General features: G+C 30.7%; 2 protein-coding genes across 3 annotated transcripts in view; both read right to left on the reverse strand.

Annotated features, from left to right (window-relative positions):
- LOC106457210 (leucine-rich repeat and calponin homology domain-containing protein 1-like) overlaps positions 1-3,700 on the reverse strand; it is a 26,962-nt gene extending 23,262 nt beyond the window's left edge. Inside the window, exons 1-2 of the mRNA XM_022383044.1 lie at positions 3,458-3,700; positions 3,038-3,173 (exon numbers count right to left, since the gene is read on the reverse strand). Of these exons, the coding sequence (XP_022238752.1) occupies positions 3,038-3,173; positions 3,458-3,682 (361 nt within the window). The 5' untranslated portion in view covers positions 3,683-3,700. The remainder of the gene's footprint in view (positions 1-3,037; positions 3,174-3,457) is intronic.
- LOC106457205 (leucine-rich repeat and calponin homology domain-containing protein 3-like) overlaps positions 3,690-22,202 on the reverse strand; it is a 47,154-nt gene continuing 28,641 nt past the window's right edge. For both annotated transcript variants that reach the window (XM_013916599.2, XM_022383043.1), the window contains exons 3-12: positions 21,383-21,509; positions 19,911-20,016; positions 19,354-19,490; positions 14,188-14,312; positions 13,016-13,133; positions 10,481-10,663; positions 9,785-9,900; positions 6,380-6,556; positions 4,796-4,877; positions 3,690-4,181 (exon numbers count right to left, since the gene is read on the reverse strand). In XM_013916599.2, coding sequence (XP_013772053.1) covers positions 3,705-4,181; positions 4,796-4,877; positions 6,380-6,556; positions 9,785-9,900; positions 10,481-10,663; positions 13,016-13,133; positions 14,188-14,312; positions 19,354-19,490; positions 19,911-20,016; positions 21,383-21,509 — 1,648 coding nt within the window. In that variant the 3' untranslated portion in view covers positions 3,690-3,704. The remainder of the gene's footprint in view (positions 4,182-4,795; positions 4,878-6,379; positions 6,557-9,784; positions 9,901-10,480; positions 10,664-13,015; positions 13,134-14,187; positions 14,313-19,353; positions 19,491-19,910; positions 20,017-21,382; positions 21,510-22,202) is intronic.

A 22,202-nucleotide genomic window follows, 5' to 3' on the forward strand; every position in this document is an offset into this window, starting at 1 on the left:
GTAAACATTACAATGTTTTCATACGCAAAATATCAAACTTTTTTTTACTAAGTCTTAAGGTTTGTAAAGCAATTTTTTTTCTCATATCTTTTTTTTTCTTTTCACATCTTGCCTATCTATCATGCAAAGTAATATTCATTTTAAGATTAAAAATACTTTTATGCATTAGAAAATTTTCAAATTTCACATGCAAAATCTTTATAATGTCCAGATAGTTATCAAACATTTCTTAAGAAACACCTTTATATTTTATCTGCTATTTTCAGTAATTAATCTGTGTACAGGTTCAGTAGATTTGACAGATCTTACAACCACCATAAAAATTATGCCACTTTCATTCTAGAATGAACAAATTTTAACAAGAAAACATAAATGTTTAAACTAAATAGCTTAAATCGCATAACATTATACATTTATATATATTTATTATTTTTATTATATTGACCTTTCAGCCATGCCTGGCTAATAATACAGAAGTTACAATGATGAGGTTCACGTGCACTCGTGTTAACATATCAAATAACATAAAACTGACCTTTGTTCTGTACAAAGTAACTTGTCTTGGTTGTGTTTTAGTAGACTAGTATTTTGTAAAATATAGTCACATTTCAATTATTATACATCATATATGTATATAGATTATTATTATTTTCCAACAAGTTCTTAAACTTATTTTTTCATAAAACATAGAACAGTAATTAAAGAAGTAAATCAAACAATTATCTCTTCTAGTTTCGACTTTTGTACTCACTTGCTGTTTGTCGTAAGTTGCTAAGCCTTTAAAAAATTTGCACATGGAGGATATGAAACAAAATGTTTTTTTAAAGTTTTATATATACATTTGAATAACTAAAAAAATCATAAATTACTACATTAATACCATAGAATTTCACTATAATTTTAGTAACTAAAATGTATTTTAGTGTAAAAAAATATGAATTTTTCAGCAGACTAAAGACACACCCTACCTCATTGAAATATTGGTTCAAAAGAAAGAAATATTGCCAAGCCTGTTAAAATGGCTGAGAAAGCCATTATGGGGACATTCTGAGCTTCTGATTGGTTATTTATGTCATATATAAAAGTAAGTCTATATAAGGGAGCATTTCCAAAAATGGAAAGATGTGGGTGGGGGTGCTACTGTGTTTGATTTATTACATGAGTAATATCTTAGGAAACTGAAAAGATAACAGGCTCTTATTTTATATTTTAGCTTGTCAATATCGGTATTTTGAGTTTCTAATTCATACAAAACTACAGACTTAGTATTTTGACATGTGGTATGTTGAATGCAGCACTGGTTCAAATTAGATGTTTGTGGTGACACACAAAAATCGATGTTTATCTGTGTTTTTTTAATATTTACTTTTAAATTAAGAAATTGAGTAATTTAAAGTTCTAAAATATGAATTATAATCTACAGTTTGATACCCAACTTATTGACATAAATTCATGAAATAGCAGTTCAATAAAATTTTGAATGTGAGTCAACAAATGAGATGACATGGCCTTTCACCCGTGACCCATCTCGAAAGGGTAATAATGCATTAATCTATGTCGTATTATCTTAGAAGAAACATTATTCCCTTCTGATGAGATTGCTTTGTTGCTGCTCATCTTTTGTTACATTACACTGTGGCATTGATGGAAGCTGGTTATCAAATCTGTGATGATACAATTTTTGCCTTCAAGATGGTCTTTTGAGAACAACTTTATATTTTATTTGTTGTAGTTGCATAGCAGTACATGTGTTTATTCTAACTTGTATATTTGTTATATATTTTGAATAAGTTCAATGCAGTGGTTGGGTGGAAAAAATGCCAATACAGCAGTAAACTGTTGAAAAACATGTAACATTCAACTGAATGCATATGCACATATGTATCTTAAAATTTATTCTCCATAAGTTTATTTACTTCTTTTAGAGTTCCTAGTTTGTATCATGAAAATACAATCTTTGCATTTTGATTCAACTTTTTTCTGTACTTTTTGACAATCCCTATTTCCCCCTTTTTAAATTAAAATGGGTTTAAAACTTATTGCATATATTTAATGAAACCTTCTGATTAATGTTTTTAAAAAAACTGGTTTGCTTATAATTTGAGAATTTAAAAAAAATATTTTTATTGTATGACATTGATCAAAAACACACTGCATACATTATTTTCAAATAATAACAAATATAAAATTTACAGTTTTATAGAATGAGTATGTAGAAACACAAAATTCAGTAACTAATATCTGCAACAAAAGTAAGCATTTTTAATTGTTCCTTAATAAAATATCACAATGAAATCTTTTCAAAATTGCAAATTAACACATAAAAAATAGGATATTGCATTTGTAGAAGCTGTAGAAAGTTCTTCTGAAGTTTTCTTTTGCTATACAATAGAACCATACAACAAAAGTTTCAAATTGATGTACACGGTTCTCATAGAATTAATACAAAGAATCAGATGTGAATCAAGTTTGCTTAGTGTTAAGCATGCTTGTGCATTGTACTTTATATAAATATATATGTAATGATCTTTTTACTGGACTTCACATAAAGCTAAGCACACAAATGGTAAACAGGAACACAAACGCTACATGGAACAATTTTTATTTGTATAGAATTTTAAATGTGCTTTGATTTCAAAGCATGTATATATATATATATAATTTTAATATAGTGTTATCACTTTTTTTGCAACACGTACAAAGTAAGAAATTTATTGCTGATAATGAGCTAGCTGAAGAAAATATATATGCTAAATCTCCACATTTACATCAGCCACAGCTACTTCATGTTGTATGTAATCACAGTTAAACTGCAACAGTGAAATACCTTTTTTTTTACCGTAGATATTACATTTATTTGTTTATAGATTAAGAACAAAACACAAAAATATTCTATCAAAGGTAGAAGTACTGAATTTTTTATCTCTGTTTTAGTTAACTTTCAGGAACTACCTTTCATTATTTTCTATGGAGTATCCAACAGAGGTCTGTTTTGTGCACACATATTTCTCTACTCTACAAAAAATCAACAGCTTACCAAGCAAAACATGTGGTCCATTGAGTCTGGGCTTGGAATGATGGTTTTCAAATTCTTTTTTGCCATTTGCTTTTGTATCATTCTTACTATCTTCACTGTGACTTCTAGTCCAAGAATGTTTGTAGTCCACTTTAATCTTGTAGAAAAATTTATCATCATAAATGCATGCATACACATATACAAACTCTTAATAACTAACTATCAAAATCATCAACAGATTTATATTTTCAATGCTCATAAAAACCCTTAAATCATATTGTATAAAGATTAACATATGGTTTCCAAAAGAATGTTAATAACGTAATGGCAAAAAACACAGAATAAATTTTGTAGTTGATAAAGTTATTATTTTCTTTGCACATTTAAAATGATAATTTATATAATTTTCATCCCCATAAGCAAAAACATTTAAAAACTTACCATGTAATTGGAATGGACAATTTTTTTGTGTGACTGAGTTTCACCATCAATTCTTTGGCATAAACAAGATTCACTTAAGCCTTGTCTACATTTATCACAACCTTCTTTGAAACCTTTGTCTACTTTTACAGAATATTTTTGAAAGCATGGGGTTGTTTTGAGAAAATCAGATTGCAAGTTATTTTCCAATATGACAGAAGAACTTGTTTGTAAATTTTTTTCCATTTCCTTGATTTTTTTCTCAATGTTATTTTCCAATATGACAGAAGAACTTGTTTGTAAATTTTTTTTCCACTTCCTTGATTTTTTTCTCAATGTTATTTTCCAATATGACAGAAGAACTTGTTTGTAAATTTTTTTCCACTTCCTTGATTTTTTTCTCAATGTTATTTTCCAATATGACAGAAGAACTTGTTTGTAAATTTTTTTCCACTTCCTTGATTTTTTTCTCAATGTTATTTTCCAGTATGACAGAAGAACTTGTTTGTAATTTCTTTTCCACTTCCTTGATTTTTTTCTCAATGTTATTTTCCAATTTAACACAACTATTTTGTAAACATGTCTCCAGTTTAACAGGAATATTTTCTAAATGTTGTTCAAAATCTACACAGTTTGCTTGTACAGGTAAGTTTACTTTTTGAGGAACTTTTAGAAAAACTTGTTTCAAGTCAGCACCATTACCAACTTCATGTATGACGCTGTTTGATGCTGTAGATACTTCTTCCTGGACAAACACAAAAACAGAGAAAAACAAAATTACTAAATATTAATTCAACATATATTTTTTACAACTTAAAAACTGATTTTGAAATGAAAGCTGATATACTTCATCTAAACATTTAGTGTTAAAATCATTCTTCATTGACTAATATCTCACAAAATATCTTTTTGGTTTTCAACATTCTGAAAGTTTATGGAAACAGAATATTCATTTATAAATTAAAATGGGAAAAGATCATAAAGAAATATTTTAGTCCTAAAAATTCAAATTACAAATCACTAAATGTAAAGAACCCAAGACAATGAAGCTAGAAAGAGTCTCAAGCCTAATATACAAAACAAAACGGATAAACATTTGGCTGCTGCAAATCTAATGTACTTAATGAACTTTGGTATTAAAAAAAATCTCTTGAGCAGAGACATCTCTGATATGATCATGGACTGAAAAAGTCAAACATAATGTTGCTATCAGATACATTAAGTTTAAATTTTTATTGTTTTATGTGGCATTAAAAAAATGGATAACTAACCTATGTTAACATCAAAATAAAACAGTGAAAAGACCAAGTGTGGAAAAATACCATTTGTATAAAACAAATGTGTTAAAAGTTGACTTACTGGTTTTTGATATGACATACTGGATGAAATTGGTGCATTTATTGGTCCAGATGACTGATCACGATCAGTTGCATCAAAAGTCCTAAAGAAACAAGTTATCAAAAAATTAAAAATTAATGATTTGATCAGTTTTACGTTTATTAAAGGTAAAAAAGAAACATCTAACCCTCAATTTTGCTTCTATCATATTCATTACACTGAAAATCATAGAAAGAAATTATAAAAAGTTTTGGCCAAGCCAACATTATCTGATCTTCAATATCTAAGAAGACTCAATGGCAGGTAACTTATTAACTTAATTGTTTTTAACAAGAAATGGAAGTAAAAAAAAATATATTTAAAAATAATTGAAATTTGAAAAAACAGAAAATAAAGTAATCTAACGTACTAAGAGACTACACAATACGGTCCACTGCCTAAAATTTTCATACATTCATGCAAAAAAAAACATTTCAAGGGTTCTCTTTAAAAACTCTATAAAGCATCTGGCATGGCCACATAAGATTAGGGTACCACCAAAAACTCCAAACAGGATCTAGGGATAGTCCCAAAGTTGATATCAAGAAGACAAAACCTTTGAAGCACCTTCATTTAAAAGTATTTTATACCAGCAATAAAAATAAGTAAATTTCATCTCTACCAAGTGCAATTCTAAAAACCATAAGACAAAAAAAAATCAAATACCACTTTGCTTACTGTGTCAAATCAAAAGTTTCTGAACACAGATGCATAAACTGCATTATATTTCTTAACAGGTAAACAAGGACTAAAAGTGAAGAAATCTGTAACGATCATAAATAAATCTAAATAGAGAGTTAAGATGTCATGTGCAGTTTTTCTGTTTAAAATAATAGTTATTTCTGAATCATTAAAATCACCCTAAAACAAGAAAAATAAACATTTTTTTCTTAATTTAACACTCACATTTTTGGTTTATTCCTATTTCTATTTGAAAAAGACCCTTCATACACTGCAAAAATTAATTAGCTTTGACTACTTTGTATCTGCCATACAAAGAAAGATGGTTGCTGTTCATACTGCCCTGTCATCCATTTTGAGTTTTTTACATTTACAATTAATTCAACTCCATTTGCTATCAAAGTAACTAGATATCAAACAGGTTATTTTTTTTTTCTGTAACTATCTGTTGCCATCAAATTACAATGATTGGAAATAATGTCATGAAATGTCTGTTTATGCAAATAGGAAAAAGCTTTTACGTGTTCAGTCAATCTAAATTCTACCACTCTCTGATATCAATTCAAGATAAAAAATTGTCAGTAAAAAAATCTGTATAAAATTGAATAAATAGTTTTATAACTAAACAAGTTTCAACTCTGAATAACTAAAAGTTAATTTTCTATAATTTTTTAATTCAATGGTGCATTTTGTCCTCAGGGTGGGATGCATACATCATGATGGAGTTAAAAAAGCTACTGTAATTTTCTATCTTATACGATTAAATACTGAAGCTAATACTTGTAACAATATTCAGTCAAATATGTAATTATAAAAATTTAATAATAATATCTCTCCAAAAATAAACTTAAATTGTTACACATTTAAAATTTGATTATTCCTTACTTGTTCACAAAAGGGCTTCTGTAAATACTGTATGTATTCTGATTTCTCTGCAACCTTAGTTTTTCCTTGTACTCTTTGTAGGTCTGTAGATACGGATAAGTCCTCGTTGTGCTTACACTGGCTTTAGACTTATGACTATTAGAGTCTGTACAAATGAAGTCAGGAGTATCAGAGTAGCTAGAATCAAAAAAACAAAAAGTTTAAATAGTAGACAGGAAGATAATAGTTTGCATTTATCATTTATATTACTGAAAACATCTTGCCTGTTCTATCTAACAGACGAATTGTATGTTTGTTTCAGACAATAGTGCAAAGCTGCATAAGGGCCATCTGTGTTGGCCATCCCTAATTTTGAACTGATATACAAGAGGGAAGGCAACTAGTCACATATAACACCCACTGCCAACTCTTGAGCTACTCTAGTCAAATAGTGGGATTTAAGTGTCACTGTAAATAATGAACCCACAGTCACAAAGTGAAAAGCACAATTTTGTGTCAGTCAACAGGATATGAGCTATGGATCCTGAGATTATCAGTCTGACACACTAACACCACTAGGTCATGTCAAGTCCTAAAATTGTATAAACTTAAGTACTTGCTACAAATATGGATGAAGGATAGTACTGCATATATATATATATATACACACACACACACACACATATATATATATATATATATATATAGAGAGAGAGAGAGAGAGAGAGAGACACACACACACACACACACAATTGGAAAAAAGTTATAAAGTTAAAAGAATGTTTGACTAAACTGTCAAGAAACAATTTTTTACATGATTATGTATCAGCATCGTATTAACATAGCTACCATCCTCTTTTTTTATTAACACTAATTTCTTGTGGATACATCAACCCTTCCTTTTTCAAGAGTTCAGAGGGGCCAGTGGTCAGCAAGTATTTGGTTCAATACTTGATGACACTGAACACACGCCACGCTATCTATGTAGGCACAGTATAAAAATGACAGTCAATTCTATTATTTGGTTTAAAGAGCTGGATAAAGCACTTGTAGCACTGGGTGCTACTGGCTAGTTACTTTCCCTACAGTCATTAGTTCAAAATCAGGGACAACTAAACCTGTATCATAGAAGACTTTGACCTGGTTAGTTAAACCATAAATTGTTTTCAGAATAAAGATTTAAGGTTCAATTCCTTTTTTCAATAGATAATTCCAAATCCATAAATGATGAAAGACATGTACTTTTTTGGATTGCTCTAGTTATTAGTTTTATTTAATTGTGGTTTATCTACTTTTGCATCCTATGCATTTTCCAATTATCAAGGATGTGTTTTACAAACATTTTTTTTATCATTAACAACTCTTGCTTATTTGTTCTGAAAATGAAACAAATTAAAATGGAGTTCAAATTCCAAGAAATATTTCACGATACACCAATCGGTCATGTTGTCTAGAGGTAGCATACAAAACTGGTCAGTAATGCTTAGAAGAAAATGAAAAGAACCTTGCATAACAAAAAAGATAAAATATGAAACAGAGGAAAACTTTTTAAGGCATGAAAATTAACTTGCTTAACTGATTAAAACAAATATATTTTTTAAATTGCATAAATAGTGCTTTCCATAAAGAATTTATTTGTTAATACAATGAACTCCTCCCACCTCTTTATGAAACAACTGTAGATTGTAGTTGCAAGATATTTAACCCATTAAAAATTGATAAGCATTATCATTTATTTAACTAGAGGGGCACTCAGTAGAGCACATACCTCCACCAAACAGCATTTTTCATATTTGGCTCTTAAAAGATATGAAAATGTGTACACATGTCCATCGTTATCAATGGATGCACACCATTTTTGGCAGGACAATGAGGTATGATACTCTACAAATGTCCACCAAGTTTCATCAAAATCAGATCATTTCTGACTGAGTAATAGTTCAAAAATAGTGTGAAAAATTGGTCCCCATGTTAACACTTTGTCATTTGTTTTATTCTTGTGACCTTGACCCTCAAAAACTAATCACTTCTAAGTTAGGTCATAGTCCAAATGTATAGCAACTTTCATCCAAATCCTTTCAGCCATTTTCAAGAAATCTTGCTGACAAACACACACACACAGCAGTGAAAGCATAACCTCTGTCCATCTTTGGTGGCAGAGGTGATTAAATGTCATATAGTAACAAGATGACTAACTAGAGAGATTTTATTTACTTTTAGTAGAAATATCTCATACAGGAAAAATATATTTAAGTAAAATATTATAATCAGAAAAGTTTTGGCACGATAATAATAATCTCTACCACTGGTATGTATAAAGGTATTATGCCCATTTTCACTGAACAATTATTGTGCTTATAAGTAAGTACATAATCAGTAAGTGTGAATGAGTACACATACATTAGACCACTATTAAAGTAATTTAAAGCTAGATATCTATGTTAAAAGCTAATATTGCTGAGGTAAGAGCTTATGGTTACTTTTATAGTATAAGGTAATTTATCTTTTTTCTCTATAACAGATAAATTGTTTGGTATTTTATGTATTGACTTATTATACATCATAATCATTTGTTTGATTTGAAGTGAAAAATACAAGTAATTCTTTCTTTTTAACAGTAGATATTATTCTTGTTATTTAACAGGTCATTATGCATTTATTTCCTTGAAAGTTAACAACAGAACTACTGGAGTTGTATTAAAGTTTTTTGGTTTTTTTTAGATTGTGTAATGTGATCATAATACAGCTGATCAGTTAGAATTAGCTTTATTGGTTGAAAGATTTCCATTGAGGTTTATTTACAAGTGTTGTTGCCTTTATGTAAATTAATCTTGATGTTAAATTTAATAATATGATGAAGTAAGCATAAGGCTACTGTTTTATCCTTGTTAACTGAGGAGAACGCTATACTGTTCTGTTGTCCAACTATAAGGACTTATGATAACTTTAAAACTTTAAAGTTGGTGTAATGAAGAATCTCTTCAGTTTCAATATTATGAACTTAGTATTACTTAACATCCAAGAAAATAGCCCTTCAGTTTACTCAATTTCTTAAGATTCACCCCTTATGATTAAGCCAGTAGGAAGCTATTTACTAAGTGTTTTTCATCCTGTACGTAGCCTGTGTTTATCTTTCTCAAGTACAGCTTCGACCTACCTATTGCAAAAGGGTTAACCCTCTTTAGTAGGTCGAAGGCAGAACAGAATGGGAACTGAAATAAATCCACTTCAGTTGAATTTGCTTACTATAAATCATGTAAGAAATGTGCTCGTGTCTGATAAGTTATATGTAAAATCTTATCTAAAGAAATGCTTCACATAGAAAACATGATTACAGATTATGAATCATGTGCAGGCTTTAATAAAGGTTCTAATCACATGTAATAATTTAAAACAATATAAAATTTTCATTTGCACTACACTTACTTTGATTTTTGTGCTTGGTTTAAAACACCCACTTGTTTCTTCACAATTTCAGTATCTTCAGACTTTACTACATTGTAGTCAATAGAATGACCATTAGTCAGTTTTGTTCCTTGATCCTTAAAGAAGAAGAAAAAAAAAGGACAACAATATAAGGCTTACATAAATATATATACATATTGTAAACTTTATCTAGAATATCTTATGCAATATCTGAACGTACAATCAATTTTGTATAGCAGTAATATTAATAAAGGTATTGAATTTTAAAGCTTAAACACCCAAGTTATAAAACAGTAGGAGGTTTATTATAATAAAAACAAGTTCTTACAGAATAAAAATAGAGGATCTCGTAACTTGTTGGATCACCCATGAGGAACTCTTAGGAAAGAAAATATTATATATTCTGGTCAATCTTATTTAAACATAAATATATATATAAAAGGTTAAAATTCAAGGAACTTGTGTAAAAATAATTTAAAAATTTTCAAATGCTCAACGTGACCTTCTTTAGGGTTTACCATATATTTATGTAGAAGTAGTAGTATGAGTCACACGATTAACAACCTTGGCATAAATAGTTTTGTAACGGTTGTTTTTTAGACTTAGTGCTCCTAAGTTAAAAACGTTGATCATTTAAAAAAATGTTAAGAAATATATATAAAATATATATATATATTATTTTTTTTTTTTACAAACCTCTTGAACTGTAACACTATGATGTAACTCAGATGTCACACTCTGAGTGCTTGAGGGTGTTGTGTTATTCTTCTCTGATGCTAATGATGACACCAAATGGCAACGTCTTTCCTTTCTCTGTTCTTTGGTTATTTCTGCTGCACGAAGAGCTAATTTACGAGATGATTCTATCTCTCCACTTAGCTGGTAAAAGTAAGAAGTGTACATACATATATATATGTAAGCTATGAAAATCAGGTCTAAAGAAATGTAGTAGGAAGGATAACACAAACAATAACACCAACTCACAAATTATAGTGTATGGAATTATAAGATTTGTCTTAGCTTTTGTGGTATCTGTAGACCTACAAAGTGGTAAGGATATAACATCTACTACATCTAACTTGTTACAAAAAGGGCAGATGCGAGTGCTCAAGCTCACAACATCGCATAACTATGCAACCTTTTAATGTTTACGGCCAATTGTGGGTAACTATGCCACCTTTTAATGTTTACGGCCAATTGTGGGTAACTATGCCACCTTTTAATGTTTACGGCCAATTGTGGGTAACTATGCCACCTTTTAATGTTTACGGCCAATTGTGGGTAACTATGCCACCTTTTAATGTTTACGGCCAATTGTGGGAAAGTAATGGCTTAAAATGCAAAATAAATAAATAAAAAAGAAGAGAAATGAAGAATAAAAAGAAAAGAAACCAGTGGGTTATTAAATGGGCCAGTGAAGCATACAAGTTGATGTTAAATCTGGTAGATGGTGTATCCGTATCACTTAGTAGATCCTAAATCTTAAAATACCTCAAAACCCAAGATTATTACCACACACTCTTAATTTGTAATTTGGTATCACTGTTTGTGTTGTCCATTCTATAGAACTATAAACATCGGAGGTTTGGAAGAGCTGTTATACATTTCCTCCTGACTATATTAAATTTATCACATTGCCTTAGACTTTTTAATATATTTATATGTACATACACAGTGCTTGCAAAAGTATTCACACCCCCACAAAGTTTCAACATTTTATTGCGATCTGAGCTTGCAAGCACAAAACTTTGAAATAGGACTTTATATTTAGAACCTACACAATCTATTTCAAACTGAGAAAGTTAAAAAAACGGTGATATTATGCAAGTTACATTTTCAAAGAAAATCAGAATATTCTCAATTGCATAAGTATTCAACCCCCCTTTGCTATGGAAATTCTAAATCAGTTCAGGTGCAAAAGATTAGTTTGAAAGGTCACAAAATGCTTGTCAAGATTGAGGGGAAGATGAATGGTGCAAAGTACAGGAAAATCCTAAAGGAAAACCTGCTTGAGTCAACCAAGAATCTAAAACTGGATCGATAATTCCCATTTCAGCAGGATAATGAACCGAAGCACAAGGCCAAAGCCATACTGGAGTAGTTTCAAAAGAAAAAAATTAAATGTCCTGGAGTGGCCCAGTCAAAGTCCTGACTTGAATCCAATAGAAAATTTATGGCGAGACTTGAAGATTGCAGTTCATCAATGATCCCGAACTAACTTGTCAGAATTGGAGCAATTTTGCCAGGAAGAATGGGCAAAAATTACACCATCCCATTGTGCTAAGTTGGTAGAGACCTATCCTAAAAGACTCACAGCAGTAATTACTGCCAAAGGTGCTTACATCAAGTACTGACTTAGGGGGCTGAATACTTATGCAATCAGCAAACTTCAATTTATATATTTTCTTTGCAGGTGTTGCTGACATTCAACCTCCTTCACACAAAACAGTGTTAAGTTTGATCATCAGAGTTTTGAATAAAAACAAGTTCATTAAAAAAACTATTTACATTATTTGTATTTCATCAAAATGTGACATTATAAGTAGGGGGTGAATACTTTTGAAAGGCACCGCATGTATGTCATATATAAATAGATATATATCCAATACCTTGAACAAAATAGGAAGACATTTATATAAAAAAATTTAGAAAAAAAAGAAATATGGTATAACCAATTGAATACCTTACAGCAAGGGACTCAACAGAAGTAGAAATATTTACTCTGTATTCAAACCATACTAGAGAGCATGCATATATGATAAATTCCATCAAGCTTCCAAGTAAGAAGTTAATAAAGTACAACTTGTTAATTTTGGCCTAATTAAAAACACAGAATACAGTCTGTTATGTCTTTATAACTTATAAGCTTAAAATTAACACTTAAGTGCCCAGAACTGTAAGAACTGGACTTTGTTAAAATTAGGTCAATTAGACAAGGGGTGAATTTAAATATTGGGAAGTGAAAAATAGCTATTCAGACCTTACATTGGCCTTTTGGAGAGGTTAATCTAAATTATATTTATGTATATGAAGAGAATTTTATTAATATGATGCATAACAATTGCAATAGTGGTAGGTAAACAACAATAGTGTGAAAAAGTAAACAAATGGTACAACACCTGACAGAAAAAAGTGACATTTAAAATTAAAAAAAAAAGTTACAATCTAAAAAGATCAAACCTTATTGTCATTTTTTTAATAAATTAAAAAGTATGCTAGAAAATAACATACTTCATGCAGGTCTTGAGACCAGCGACAATCTCCTCCATCTGAAGTACTATAACCTGAATCAACAGTATGTCTTTTTTTTCTGTCATCTAGAATACCATTTTGGATTCGTAACTCAGCTCTGAAATATACAAGATATATAAGATATATAATCATCAACAGTGTATAATTTGATGGAAAAAAAAATACATATATATACATAAAAACTATGATACAGTGCACATATATTTATATTAAATGTTTACAATTAAATTGGTTTTAAACTAATTTAAAAGCTGAGTATGATCTGTTTATTAAAAATGTGTTAATGATAGAGAACTTATAAAACTGCAAGTAAGAATGCCCAGTTACATTATTTTTAAAATTTCCTGGTCAGAAGTGACTAGCAGAAAGCCAGCTGGTCCAAAAATAGTTCTAATAGATGTTTTTTCCCCCTTAGGATGAATTAAATACTACAAGAACAGTGCAGTAGTAAACAATGCCAAAATATTTATTATTACACAATTTAAGTTCTATTTATCTCAGTATTGAATTACATATAACAATATAACTAGTAGGGCACAATTTAAATTTTATGTCCATATAATTTTGAACATCAATTGTTGCATTCATAATGAAATTTCTTCATTATTGCTAACAGTTAGCTTATTAAACCGAATTTGCCAAAATCTAATACTGAAAAAGAAAAACTATTTAACAAAACTTACCAAGTTTTATGGCATTGCTTAGCTGACACAATTGTATCTTAAGCAGGATTAAAACAATCCATTCTTTATATATTTTTTCTCACGAAGACTATTCATATCAATATTCAAAATTTGTTACATTCAGATTATATATGCTGTTAAACTACAAATAACTTGTAACTCACAAATTACTTTACTTCATATCTGTGTCAAATTTGCACAGAGACAATACATTGGTAAAACAAGGAAAGTATCCCTCAAACTGAAGTTAAACATCAATGGAGTAAACTACCCTAAAAACACTTCATTAAATCAAAGTCACTATATTTTTGGCATACTTTCATAAATAACCTTACCACAAAATTTAAGATCTGGTCAATGCTAAATATGAGAAGTTTTACAAAGCCAAATGTTTGCAATAAAGGTGCAGGCTAACTTTATATAGTAAGTTTTTAATTGTACATACATATATATATAAAAAAAACTCACAAAAGACCAGCTTTCCTAAAACTTCGGTGGTAGTCTAACTCTAAAAGAACACCTTGTTTTTTGCTGTTTCTGATGGCTTGCATTTCAAGGTATTTAAAAATGTGTGCTTGACCTCGCATGCACATCTGTAAAACATAACATTTACTAATACATTATTTGTCAGCACACATAAAAAAAAATTACAAATAAATAATTAGAAAATATAAAGACATTTTTTATGATTAAAGATTCATTTGAAATAATACTTCTAAACAAAAAAGAGAAATCTAAATAAGCTTATTTCACTCTATCTGATGTTTTCACTCTTCGCCTTGTTTTGGTGCATACAAAATGTGAGTTCACTATCTGGTAATTAACAGTTTCTCACAGAGAAGACAGCATATAACATAGAGAAATAGAAAGTTATCTTTTCTGATGGTGAATCAAATAGTTAGGGGCTGTCCCTGTTCACCCTAGTGCTCGATTTACGATCATGTGTGTGAGGTGCATTTGTACACAAACCTGGCTTTGTTAATACTTTTATGTTTTGTATTTAAATAATGTTTGAGATACTTTCTTTTCAAGAGTAAGAATAGCTTTTTATCTTTCACTTTTAACTGTAACTTTTGTAACCTTTTCATGTTTGGTATAATGCTACCATATAATATTTTAATTGTAGTGCTTAGGATTAACTTAAACTTTGAAAGTTCTAATTGTTTTAAGCTGAAGCTTTATAACTTTGTTTAAACTTCAACTTCAGATTTGTTTAAACTGTATTTTCAATTAGTTTAAACTGTATTTTCAATTAGTTTAAACTCTAACAGTGGATTTAGTTTAATATTAACTATGGGATTACAGTTGCCTTTGTTGTTTTCTTCTCTGTAATCATCTTGTGTAGTTATTTTGTTTAAATAAACATCTACTAATATATATATATATTGGTATCATGCCTTTCTTCTTGACAATCCTGGTTAGAGATTAGTTACACTCTATAGTCTAGTATCTTTTGAATCTCCAGTTAGTGGCCATAACTGACTGCTCTGCAAGAAAACTGTCGGATGGAAAATACCACAAAGTAGTAAGGTAGGAGAAATTTTGGAGCTGTGACCAAGAATATCAGTATCACACAGTCCTGCATTCTTCTTAAGAAGATGAAGAAGTCAGATTTTTGAACACCCTAGTAAAATACAATTGTTTTAGTCTACATTGAAATGAGATTCGCTGAAGTGGGATGGTCTGCAAGACGGATGGTCAGAACCACGAGTAGTCCTTTCCAAGATCTTGGACTTTTGTTGATGTTATGAAAGCCCCTTATGACCATAACCCTGCAATAAACAGCTCAAGACAGAAAACAAGAGCTATGTGAAGCACTCAGAAGGCCTTATGAAGTCCCCTCTCTGCCTTGGTTAAACTCACCAGGTGGCACAAATAACCAATGATTGTCAAGGTGGCCCAAGACTGGCTGGGGAGGCCTCTACAGGATCTCACGATACTCATCAGCCAGAGATGTCCAAACCCCAGGTTTGGTTGAGGTCAAATACATGAGAAGGGCAAGAGATGTAATTAATGGACAGCTCCACCAGCAGAAAAGATGATGAGTGTTAGTAGACAATACCACTGAAGATCAGTAAAGTGACAAGGAACCTCCCAATGAAGAGAGATAGCCTCTCAATAAGTTGAGAGTTAGGGGTATAGTATCGGTGGCTGGTTGAAACTGTCACTGTGCACAGTCCAATAGGGGTGAGGTTAAAAGCTTCCCTGAGCAAAGAGGTGGTCAGTCATCAATTCCACAATCAGAAACAAGAGATTGTTAGTGATGGACAGCCATCAACAAATACTGTTTCATTGGCAAACAACACAGTAGACACTGCTGGTAAGGATAGAAATTGGTTCAAATAGTGAATGTCTATTTACCCTACCTGAAATATTTAGCAAGGAAGTGTATTGATATATGAGGTAGAGACAGTGCAAATAACATTACTGCACATGAAATTTTAGAGTGAATAGTCTATATCAGATACATACTGCTCAGAATTGTTTATTTCATGATGCCTGTATAACTGTTCAAATGCACTAATCACAAAAGGCAGCACGTACCAATCCATAAAAACCGTTGCTTAGTTTATGGAAGTACCGTGAAGGTTACTATGGTAATGCCAAAAAATATATGAGGTAATATGTCAAAAGTTATTAGTGTATGTGATGATGTGTAGAAGTTGTATTTGTGATTTCATATATGCAAGGTGGTGCATACATGTACAAAACTCTACATAAAGTTATTAATAAACATTATTCAATATAAAACAAATCAGTCTCTGAGGGCATAACAGAGAATAAAGTTGGATGAGAATACTAGAGTTTGATATGAATGTTGGAATGAGTTACGAAGTTAATTGTTAGCACTGGCCTGTAAAGCAATATTTTAAGAAACAGTGAGCTGTTGTTTTCATTTATTCTTGTGCAAACTTTTAGTTTGGAACATTTGGCAAGTAATGGATTTTCTGGAAAAGGATACAAGTACTGAAGGACTCGCACCACACTTATAGGAAAAGACAATTACCTGTATTTTGCGAGTGTTGGCTATCAACATTTCAGCTATCTGAATGAAATGTGAGTCAGTAAAGTGAAATTATCTGTAAAGATTGAGATTCACAAACAGTGTTATTGCATAATAAAAGTAAGCTTAGTTTGGTTATGATGGAAGACTTTTGATTGGCAGATGGAAATATCCCTGAAACACCCAGTGTTCTATATACTTTCTAAGCTTTCTTACAGTACAGGGCCATTAAAAGCACATGAAAATGCAGAGTGTGCAAGGGGGTTGGAAGCAAAAAGTAACACCTTCCTGTGAGGTTTAGAAATTCTCCTCTGTGCTTAACTTCTTTCTGAAGGTCACAGTATCTAGGCCAACATCCCAGTAGTATTCAATTTAATAAAACATTTGTGTAGGTAATTAGTTTGCAGTCTCTCCCTTTCATTTTTTTCCCTACTGGATCATTGGTTTAACAACCAGAATGATGTGGGGTTACAGAATAACTGTGAACCATTGTCACAGTGTGATGCCCTCCAAGAGCACAGTAGATTTAGGTCAATCTTGAGACCCAAAGATTTCTGCACTGACAAAGCAGTTGACATATAGAAAAGATCATGTTTTAAAAGATGGTTAAGCATGAGCACAAAAGCCTTTAGACAAAGAGATTAACCACAGGTTTATAATTAGCTTTAGTTTTTCACATTTTGGTCTTGACAGGAATTTCCAGGATGATGTATTTGTTTTAACTGGGCTGTTACAATTTTAACTAACATTCTTTACCAGGTTTCTGTAACCAATTAGAACTCTTTTTGACCATGTATTTTGAATCTCTATTTTTCCTATTTACAATCAAACTCAAAATTCTTTCAGCAATCTTGATTTTTTAACCGGTCATTTAAAGTGTTTCTTACTCTTGTTGCTGCTCAATTCTAAAGCTAATAAGGGAGAAGCCAGTGGTGGGAACTTTTATTTGATTTTAGTGATACTGCAGAGTTTCTGACACTGCCTTCCTCGCCTGATGTTGCCCTGAAGTTCACATCATCAGAACCAAGAGATGACACGTTGCTTGACGAGATGTAAATAATAAGATTAGCCTAATATGGAGTCAAAGAAACAATGAAGAGTGGGAAGCCAAAAAGACCTACAAGTAAGTCCTGCTCTAAGTCCAAGAACCAAAATGCAGCCATGTGCTCCTTTTGAGGGTGTTTTGCAAGTGGATCCAGTGGGCACACAATATGTGGGTACTTCATGACCATAACAGAATCAGGAAAAACCTTCCTTCAGCTGCAACTCACAGGAATCTCGATAAATGCAGCTTCAAAGTCTACATTGATCCCAGGGGCAGTCCTCCAATGGCAGCTGCCATTGTGGCTACTTCAGTTAAAGTTTTGGTAGAAACAACCACCACACTGTGCACTAGAGGTATCTACTTAAATAATAAGTAGACATAATGACATAATAAGTTACAAATAATCACCAAAGGTTACTCTATAACATTGATTGTACATAAAGCTCAGACTTACATATTATCTTCTCCCAGATCAAACAGTGTTTTAATACACTGGTATTTTTTTATGCCCTTTTAACACATTTTTCAGACTGATTAGCCAAGAAATTAAAACAATAGATGAATAGCTTTATTAAAGCAGTATCATATTGTCATAATAATGAATGATTCTAAATTCTTTCTTCAAGTAATAAAGTTTGTTCAACTCAATTTACAATTCATAATACTATGATAAATACACATAGAAGTCCAAGATATCAACACACAAGTTTTCAAAGGATGTAAGAGAAAAGTGTTATATTTTCATTTAAATTTCTATCTACATTCAATATTAGTCACAACAGATTCATTCTGCAACACAACAGATTGAATAGTCATGTTAGATAGGTCCTCCTACAGTCTTCTTTTTTGGTATGACATTGATCAAGCATGGATGTTACCAGTTTTTTTCAGATTTTAAATCAGTATTTCTTTTAATTTTTGTAGTATTGTCTACGAAAGTTTAGTTTTGTGTGGCCAAGAGGTTAGCATGCCAGACTTTTTTTTTTACTTACAAACACTAAAATCAATTTTACATAATTAAACAAGAAGTTATATTGCAAAGTAATTTTACTTAACTTGTAATATTATAAAAAAAATAATTCATATCTCAACCTTGAAAACAAAAATGATAAAATTTGTGTGTGTGATTGGTTTTATAACCACATATTATGCAATACAACTATATATTCCTAAAGAGATATCATTTTGACATTAAAGTAGATAAACATATTATTTTATATGTTTACTTTAAAATGTAGAATTGGATTTCATTATAGACCAACTTTAATCCCTTTCTGGTAATGGCTTAAATTTCAATCATAATTAGTCTTACTTCAAACCATCATTTTCTATTGGTTTTAGTCAACAAAGGCTGACGTAAGTCACTGATCGAAATACATGATCCTAACCATGAAGTTTGATTAAAACATCTGACTTAAAACCTCAAAAATTTCATAAATATCTTCAACATTATGTATCTCGTAAAGTTTCAGTCTCAATATTTGTTTTGATTCCTTTCTTCAGAATTTCTTTGCTTTCCCTCTTAGGTAAAAAAGTAATACCAAACTTTAAAAAAGTACGTTATAATTAGACTGAATGTACTTACAACAGCTGGTGGTGAAGTCAAAGGATTTCTATCTACAATCAGTTGCTTCAGAGAAGTCATCTGTCGAAGCAGTGTAGGCAAGAAAGTAATTCTGTTGCCAGAAATATCTAATTTGACTAGACGAAGCTCACAGACTTCTGTAAATAGGAATATTACATTCAATAAATCCAACCAGTTATTCTTATTATGTATGTACTAGTAAAATTAAGAATGCTTGGTGTATAGATGGCTAAATGAAAAAAAAACAACAGATAACTTCTACTTGCTTTCAAGTACAAAATTTGCTCCAAAATGTTTTTCCTCAGTTTTCATAAAGGATTTTAGAGTATTTAGTGTTTTTTTTTTCCTGTCAAAACTAGTAGCAGTCTTTTACTGCATAATTTATTTTTATTTGAAATGACATTGATAACTATTTTCTCATTTATCTGTTTTAATAACCAGCATTATAACTCAAACCATATCCAAATAATTTTGTTAGTGTATAGGCAATACATTTCTAGAATATATATATAATACATCATAAAACAAAAGAACTTCTCACAGTTACAAAACCTCACCTAATGGTAACTCAATTAATAAATTCCTCCGTAAATTAAGTGATTTGAGGGCCTTCAGATCTCCAATATGTGGTGGCAGGATGGTGATCTGGTTGGAAGCAACATCCTGAAAGTGTTCTCTTTGTTAGTTTTTATTGAAATAGAGATTCTATGATATTTAGTAAAAATATTTTGAGAATTACAAATTCGTAACTCAACTAGTACAGAAACTTGACATAAGCAAATAGATATCCAAATGTGAAAGAACACAAGTTTATTCTAGAACCATACAAAGTACTGGAACAACATGAGTAGGGTTAATAATTTGTGGTATAGACCTTTGCTTTATGCAGAAAAACAATGTCTTATACATATGTGAAGGTGATCAGCAAATTTCATCTACAAGATTGCACTAATATCTAGCACCGAGTATGATTGGGGAGTCTTCAGAAGTGGATTTATTGGGTCATTTTCACAGGGTTTGGTCAAGGATGGCCCACATGTGACTAATGATATTAACATCTGATGGCTGGCCAGGCTATGGCAGAGCTGTAACACTCCGACTTTCTTTCCACTTTTCGATTTCAGAGGGTGTCTATTTACTTATGTCAAGTCTCTAGAAAGTGGAGCTATGTTACATTTGTAACTTGTATTTTGTAACTAATAAACTTTTCACAATAAAAAGGATAATGATACTCATTATAACAGAAGGGGACACAGATAAATGCTTTTGGAATTTTAGAGAGTTCATCTTAAGTATCTAAAGCATAATAAAAGAATTATATCATTTCTAAGTATATAACTAAAATACATTATTTACTTTGAAATGATGTTATCCTTTTATTTTGCTTTAGATACTGAAAAATGGAATCTGTAAAATTCTGAAACATTTATGCGTGTCTCCTTCTGTTATAATAATCTTTTTTTTCTTTGCCTGAACGAAGTATCCATAGGACAATGGAAGCTATTTTTCACCAGCATTCACTTTCATTTATTTTAGTTTTTCTGTTTTAATAGCCAATTAACATCAAGTTATATTTAGTATGATTATGAACTTTAAATACATGTGGATATTACTATGGTAATTTTAAATACATTCTATGAAAGCATTTCTAATATTTATATTAATTCTCAGTAGACAAATTTGCAATTATCAGTATCCAATTCAAACATTTATGAAATGTACAGAAAATACAACAGCTAACACTATTTCAGTGCGAAGCCATTGCTAACATATATTGCTCTACCAAATTCATTTTTTCCCTTTTGACCAAGATATGTTGATGTTGTATGTCAAATTACAATGTAGAAATAGAAATTTTATTTTCCATAATTGGATATAGATATTGCTTTTAATTATTTTAACCAGAAAATCGTTATTCTGAGTCAAAAATTAATTTTATACCCTTTTTACAGTGAAATTTAAGCCAATTTTAAGTCTAAATGTATAAATTTTAATCAAATCATCACCAATACATTTTCTGTCCACTAACCAGTTCCATAAGTTGATGCATACAGCCAATTTCTTCTGGAAGAGAAACCAGTTTGTTGTTGCTGATTATAAGCACTTGAAGAGGAAGTTGACATAGTGATGTTGGAATGGTGTACAGCTGGTTACGACTAGAAATGAATGGAATAGATTTCAGGTACATGTCAGATTTTATAGTTTATTTGTCAACTATATGACACTTGAATGGAATAGATTTCAGGTACATGTCAGATTTTATAGTTTATTTATCAACTATATGACACCTGTCGTAACAGTAGTTAAAATATGATCTCAGAACTTGTACAAAGAATGTAAATACTTTTGCTCTAGGTTATTTTTTTTTAATATTAGTAATTAAACTATATTCTTAATCACAGAATTGTTAGAAAGTGGTTTTTGATTTCCCTGACTTTTAAGACCCATTAAATTTCTTTCCTAAATGTGTAGGGAAAAATTAATTTTTCGGTTTAGTTTGTGCTAACTGCACTTTGGGGCAGCCATTGGAAATTATGTACCCCCCCCCCCCACACACACGCACATATATACACATGTTTTTTCACAAAATACATTAAACATAGTTTCAGATTTTAAAAAGTTGACATATTGATTACATAAACCCTGAAAAACGGAAGTCGCATGATGCTTGTAACACGTGATGAGTTTCTAGAAGGATCACGAAGGCCCGAGTGCTTTCTAGGCGCTTTCTATTTTAGTATATAAGCCCACCAGATAAGCGGAGATATAATTGCAGATAAGGAGAAATAGAGACAGATAACGGAGTCAAGTCGTAAATAAAGTGCGTGAATCGTTGTGTATTATAGTGT

This window comes from Limulus polyphemus, unplaced genomic scaffold (assembly GCF_000517525.1).
Source record: "Limulus polyphemus unplaced genomic scaffold, Limulus_polyphemus-2.1.2 Scaffold303, whole genome shotgun sequence".
Taxonomy (NCBI): domain Eukaryota; kingdom Metazoa; phylum Arthropoda; class Merostomata; order Xiphosura; family Limulidae; genus Limulus; species Limulus polyphemus.